Here is a 6,953-nt window from a genome sequence, read left to right as displayed (position 1 = left end):
ATACAAAAGATTATTAAAAGAAATGTTGGAAACTGTTCATTTTTATTCAGTGTGTGTATTTTTACCATGTCCTCCCTGAAGCCAGTGTGAGAAGAGTATTGGGACACAATGAAAATGTCAACATTTATAATTGGGCCCTTAAACTCACTTGTCAGATCCATGTACAAATGTCACCATATGAAATCCATATGCTTTAAGCTTTAAAAGCAGCATATTAAAGCACAAAGCTAGGATCTGTACAATAATGATTTCTGCCATAATTATTACAGCTTTGAAGATAATGGAGCAAAAACAGGCAGCATTAAATATGAATATGACTCAACACCTTCCTCAATACTGCCTCTGTAGAGCACACTCTGGTCACTTCAGACACAGGCTAGATATAAACCAAAATGGCTGATGGTGGTGAAATAAGCTCAGCTCTTTATAGTCATTCGGGCATGACCCGAGAAACTGTCCACCCCATCTGGATATTTCATTTATATAAATATTGTCCAGTCTGGAAGCTGTTGTAATGTGTGTACTGAGGACTTTCTCCAGCGACATATACTAATGATTAGCTTTGTTAATTAATCACATCAAAATAATATTTATTATCTTCAATTACATACAAATTAACAGGAAAACAAAGTTTTAACACTAAAATAATTAGCTAAGGCCATATCTTTCAGTATCCAGTTTCCTCCTCTTCATGTACTGTCCGTGCCTGTAGGGACTCTGACCTATTAATAAAAATGAATATTAATACATGAATATGCTATAAAACATTTGTACTGCTCATGAGATTCAGAACCTTGACATGCTTGTATACCATGTCCTTACCTGGTGGCTCTATATGTGTTGGTGGTTGAAATTGTGTGCACCTCACTTGGCCCCCATTGACCACTGGATCCTGAGGTTGGACTGGAGGCCTCAGAGAAGCCACTCTCTGAGGAGTTTTACTGCGCGTCACCATCATGTGCGCACTCGGAGTGGCAGGACGAGAAGCCCCTGAAGATTCTCTCGCTGGATCATCCAACACATCCATGCCATCCAGAGTAAAGTCCCACATCTCTGGGTCTTCTGAGAAAGGTGTTTGAAGAGAAAAAGAGATTGCATACCCATTTGTAGACACTGAATTCTGAAGAACTCTACATTCCATGTTTTTAGTGGTGTTAAACACGAAATGGATATTTTCACCCACACCAGTAGCTCTTACCAGTCAGATAGTCTTCCTTTGTTATCACCATATGTCCATTGGGGGTACTGTGGTTAATGGGAACTGAAGCCTGGCCTGAGAAGACAGACTTGCCATGGAAAATGCTGCTGTAGCCAAGGGTTTAATACTCTAATCAAATTTTAAATCTATCAACCTGAACTGTCAATAATATGAATGAGAAAGTGTCATCTAGTTCTGTATGAATATTAAAAATATATATACACAATATAGGATTCTGTTCACGTAAGGGGCAATCTAACCAAAATGAAATGTAATAATCACTAAAAATCTTTTAACCAAGACCATTTGCTTTTTAAAGTGATACTATATTAGCCTCTGAAGTAACTTACCGGGAAAATACTTGGGCTGTTGGAGTTTGAGCAAGATCAATTGTTTGAAAACAGGACATTCTCACCCTTTTTTTTTTTTCCGCCCTCACTTTCACTAAATCAGAACCACTTGTTTTATCCCATGCTTTCTAAGTGGTCTTTTTTCACAGTTTTAGAGTACATTAATGCTCCTCATTCCTGGACTCTCGCACTTTTACACTTGTGGCAAAGGGTGAGAATGTCCCCTTTTAAAACATGGACAAATTATTTTTCATAATATGTCCCCTTTAGCAAGAAAAAAAAGATAATTGCCAGCTGGGCCACTGATATTTCACCATCACTCAACACATTAGCTCTAGGTTAGCAGCTAATGACTTGTCATGTGGTATTATGATACAGTTGCATAATGTATACTACTGTCAGTTGATGAGGCTGCAGGTTGCACATTTTGTAACTAAATATGTTAACTACTATTTTAGGCCAAAATGCCCCTTTAAAGCAAATCACTCACTTAACAAATATTCAGCTTCCAGTTTTACCTGTTTGAGGATTAATCTCAGGCTCTGAGTGTTCTTTGGTCAGCTGTGGCTGCCCCTGCTTCATCTTCTTGGCCTCCATCTCCTGCCTAAACTTTTGCTGCAGCTGCTGCTGCCTCAGCTTCCTCTGCTGCTTCGTGTCCATTGTGGGGTTACAGGAGGACAGGTCAGCCATGTCAGCTGCTGACCTAACCACCAGGACAAAGGAAGCAAGTCAGCAGACTTTATTTAAGAACGTATCAGCTGCAGAGCTGTGGGTTTTAAAAACAACAAACTTGAAGCATTCAACAGCCAGCATATAGCTTTGTTAAAATGTCATTTTAAGATGACAGCTTTGGTTAAAATTCCTTTACAATAAAATATTTCTGTTAAATTATTACTGAGACACCATTCCTCTGACATTCAAGGCCAGGGGTCCTGGAAGACACAATGACAACTCTTCCACCATATCTCTGCTCATGGTTTTAGCTAGTACAGGTGCCTATCAGATGGAGTGACAGTTCTGAGCACACTGCATTTTCCAGGCATTAAGTGTTGCATTAACAAGAAAATTAAGAAAAATAAGCCACAATAATATAAACAATATAAACATTTTTAAATTCTTAAAAAATCCTCCCTCACAGTATCCCTAAGCACTTATGAATATTTGATGCAAACCAAGTTTCATGATGCCCAAGACCTTGTTATACAATATTCCTGAGATTAAATTTTTGGCTGAAGATGTATTATTAATTTTGTATTGTAAATAATAGACCTGGAGTCTACAATAATAATAATAATAGAATTGTATTTTTAAGTGCCTTTCAGGACACACAAGGACCTTTTACAAGTCAAAGAAAGAGTAAGAAAAACATGATTATAGCAAACAAACAATTAAACCAACCCAAAGAGAAATGAGCAATAATAAAAACAAATACTAAAACAACTGGGGAAAAAATGAAATTATTATTAAGAGTTTGGGCAATCTTAAAAAGATATGTCTATCAACACACCTGTAATTTTCTTGAGGATCTACACTCACGTACCGTAGCTGTAATATAAATCTAGAGTGGAATCTGGAGTTATGTATAGTTGACCTCATCGTTAGCTGTTTGCCATTTTGAAGAACCTTTTCAGAATTTAATAATTAGTCTACTCTCACTAAACTGTCTTCAACAACAGTTAAACGGGAAGCATTTAAGTTGAGAATCAAGACAACTAGAAATATTAGATCTTACCTGGACATGTTGCTGGATCTGTTTTCACAGTCTTGCTGCGCTAATGCGCCAGAGTGCGCAGTAATGTTTGTCATTGAGGTTCTGGATGCCATGGTGTTCCACTGTGCTGCTAGATCAGGTTGGACCCCAGTCTGTGCGGAGAGCGTGGATTTTGTTGCAGGTTCTGCTGAGTTACTAAAACCTTTGCAGTTACTGTGGGCCAGGCTGTCATACCGGGCTTTCTCCACTGTTGGCTCCACATCACTGCGCTTCGTCTTTTCTGGTTTTAAAGGAGAGGGGGGCTAAAACAGGAGAGTTTGTGAAAGTGCTGTGTGAAACACAATCTAAAAAGTTAATGAAATTCAGTACATATAAATATTTGCATACGTACTAACGTAAATTGGAGCCATAAGATTCTGACCTGTTTGGGAATCTTGTTGATTGCTATAAGGTACTCCTTGTTGAGGATGCAGTTTCCAAGAGCATTTCCAAAACACCTTCATGGAGAAATTCACAGAATAACATTTAAACATTTCTTGCACAAATTAACTTTTCAAACACTTTCAAATCACAAAAATAAGTGATTTCTGTCAAAAAGCTGACAATTACTTCAGTGCTCTTTTCAGTCCATCTGTGACGGCCTCTTTTCTTGCCTTCTCCAGAGACAGGGCCTTGGACTTCAAACCTTCACTTACTCCATAACCCACATCTTCATGGAATGAGCCATCCTGTGATAAACACATGCTCTTCACTCTGTCTTATATTAGATATAAAAAATTAGCTACAGCTGTTGGACAATCAAAGATCTTACCTTAAGTTGAACTTTCACAAATGCACTGACACCAACATAAAATTTTCCATTAATCAGGTCCACAAAGTCTGGAAAGAATGAATAAAACTTAAACTCTGACTTAGAAATAACAACATAGCTTTAGCATAATAGCATTTATTTCAGGGGCAGACATGTCTGTATATTGACTGTATCGATATAACATACTGAGTGCTACACAGGCATAGTAAACATGGATGTGAAAATCACAAAACTAAAGACAGGAATTACTGGGTATTAACCTCTAGCTAAAACAACTATGAAATTGTAATTTATTTCACATTTTACAAAGTCATACAGCTAACTACAGCCCATTCACAGAGCATTATGCAGATTGTCCTTACCAACATTTTGCTGAGATATTGAATGAGACCAGCCATTGTACCCGAACATTTCATTGGCCAAACTGATCACTTTATGACCTTCAATATAACACACCTGTACACAGGTACACTGTCAGGTTGTTGTCCAACAAATACAAAATCTGCTCTGCAAAAAACAGTAACATTATGACAGCCGTCTAACAAGACAGACACCTTGCCTTTTGCCCCCCTCCGGCCTGTCTACTGCTAATATACTCTGGTCCGAGTCTTCGCCGAAGAGCATTCTGAATTGCCTGGTATTCCTCTGCAGTGTAATGGTACTGAAAAATGGTAAAAATCATCATCATCATTACTACAAATCAGTTTACAGAAGGGACATACCTACATTTAAACAGATCTGGATATCAAGTATTCATTCATTATCTGTAAGCCCTTATCCTATTCAGGGTCGCGGTGGGCCCAGAGCCTACCTGTAATCATTGGGCGCAAGGCGGGAATACACCCTGGAGGGGGCGCCAGTCCTTCACAGGGCAACACAGACACATTCACTCACACCTTCGGACACTTTTGAGTCACCAATCCACCTAATAACGTGTGTTTTTGGACTGTGGGAGGAAACCGGAGCACCCAGAGGAAACCCACCATCTCTTGTAATTACACAATATAAATCAGTTTTTTTAAAAAGGTGCAGTTGTCCAGTTCTACAGCAGGTTTTTATGTTGTTTGTGACTACTATCCACAGCAATAGATTAAGTCCATGAGCTAAATCACTAAATCAATCAGGAAATAAGTACAATTCTACACTAAAAGCACTGGAAACTAGGCCAAGCCTGACAGCCAGATTAACTCAAGTGGTATAAATGGTGCAACTGCCTAAGAGTTGCTCCTATTATTGGGAGCCTGGAGGTTCACTAACTAGTAATGCTTCGGTCAGCAGTCCAGTGATGTTCCATTGGTGGAAGTTCGAAAAGATGCAGTGGAAAGCATGTGCTAGGATTCACCCTCCAGGTTTGTTGGCATCTTGTGAATGACAGAGTCCGAATTACTTTCACACTTCCAGCCACTAGCCGCTCATGATGCCCCGGGTTTTTCTCTTGGGACCATGTTCGGAGCCGCTTATGATGCCTTAACCTGAGTCAAAGGTGGGGGACCTTAGAGGGAGCACGTTTGTGACTGGTAGGAGAAATGAACGGACCCAATAATTTGATTTTGTTGTGTCACTACGTCATAACTCTGTTGCATAAAGGATAAAAAGAACTCAAATTTCAATCAGATGCCACTTGACACCTGCTGCCAGATCTTGTGTTCTCACTGGATTTACTGCCATTTTCTCTGACTCCTCCTCCTGGGAGCAGTGAGTTTAAAGCTGAAAATTTACATTGGACTGAAATTTGTGTTAAAACATGTCACAATGTATGATATGTCTACCAATTTGCCATTAATGGCTTAAAAACATGCTTTAGACCAAAATACTTTACTCGTATTGTTGTGTACATGTATCCATATTGTGTGCAATTCTTCTTTTAGATAACATGTCAGATGTCTGGTGCTCATTACCACCACTGTGAAGACTATGAAGACTCTAGGTTTCTCCATAACTGAGCATTTTACATCAAAAAACACTGAATGACTTTAGGAAATTATTGAATTATGCAGAATTATTAATAGGGGGTGGCATTTCCATTTAAACTGGTATATTTCCAGTACCTGTCCGAAGCACATATTGTTGGTCCTTGTGTGGAACTGGTTACTTTCCCCTGTTTTTTCACAGTTTTGGTCCATTCTGTCCGAACTGTAACATTAAATATTTTCCGTTACACTTGTCCTTTAACACAGTAGCTGTAAACAGGTGAGTAGCAGCTCTTTTTTCAGAGTTCACACTATGAATAAAGCGAGCCCCAGCTGCGGTACATTAACGTTAGCACCCACAGACTTCGCCTCATTCTGACTCCAGGATTTCTGACACTTCAGCGAGTCCAGATCACTTCTGCTCCTGCGGTTCTCCACTGCTGAGCGACTCGGCCTCTGTCGGAGCTCTGTGTGCGCGAACACCGTGATTCTAAAAGTGTTTTAGCGTGTAAAAGTATTTAAGTGTAAAACATGAGCCCATAATTTTCTGTTTCCCGCGCCAAAGAAAGGAGAGTAGGCGCACTCAGGTCACGTGACAGGTCGAGCAGCGCGTCATACACATTATTGTCGCATCTCAAATGGCCCCCTACTTCCTACGTAGGGCACACTCAAGTCAAGAAATCATGTCTCCTACTATAGGCGTTGTTAGAATGTAATCTTTTGAGGGCAGAATGGGGAGTGCCCAGCCCAACGGAATCGTAGACATGCCCCTGGCTTCTACAGCCATAAAGCACTGTTTAGATATGTAAGCTATTATTTCATATAGAGCATTACATAGGGAAGATGGGATATATTTTGATTTTTATTCAACGTATTCTATTCTATTCTATTCTATTCTATTCTATTCTATTCTATTATATTATATTATATTATATTATATTACAGATAACATTACAGTCAATAAAAATACATT

The 6,953-nt window shown here is 39.1% G+C and overlaps 1 protein-coding gene across 4 annotated transcripts; it reads right to left on the bottom strand.

The window, feature by feature from the left end:
* Positions 1-87: 87 nt before the first annotated feature.
* On the bottom strand, positions 88-6,618 carry rad52 (RAD52 homolog, DNA repair protein). 4 transcript variants are annotated; one of them, XM_066649820.1, is made up of 12 exons: positions 6,341-6,617; positions 6,119-6,203; positions 4,630-4,731; positions 4,433-4,526; positions 4,071-4,138; positions 3,869-3,987; positions 3,681-3,756; positions 3,281-3,561; positions 2,067-2,251; positions 1,199-1,273; positions 823-1,059; positions 88-722 (listed from the first exon to the last, which is right to left on the bottom strand). In XM_066649820.1, exons 1-12 carry the CDS (start codon positions 6,352-6,354, stop codon positions 649-651), a joined length of 1,410 nt encoding a protein of 469 aa, XP_066505917.1. In that variant the 5' UTR covers positions 6,355-6,617; the 3' UTR covers positions 88-648. The 4 variants fall into 4 exon arrangements, with proteins under 4 accessions (XP_066505917.1, XP_066505916.1, XP_066505919.1 ...); XM_066649819.1 differs by having other exon boundaries at positions 823-1,062; positions 6,341-6,615; XM_066649822.1 differs by lacking the exon at positions 1,199-1,273 and having other exon boundaries at positions 6,341-6,618.
* Positions 6,619-6,953: the final 335 nt, after the last annotated feature.

This window comes from Hoplias malabaricus, chromosome 17, assembly GCF_029633855.1.
Source record: "Hoplias malabaricus isolate fHopMal1 chromosome 17, fHopMal1.hap1, whole genome shotgun sequence".
NCBI lineage: Eukaryota > Metazoa > Chordata > Actinopteri > Characiformes > Erythrinidae > Hoplias > Hoplias malabaricus.
The sequence above is the reverse complement of the archived record's forward strand: the minus strand, read 5'-3'. Positions and strand labels throughout refer to the sequence as shown.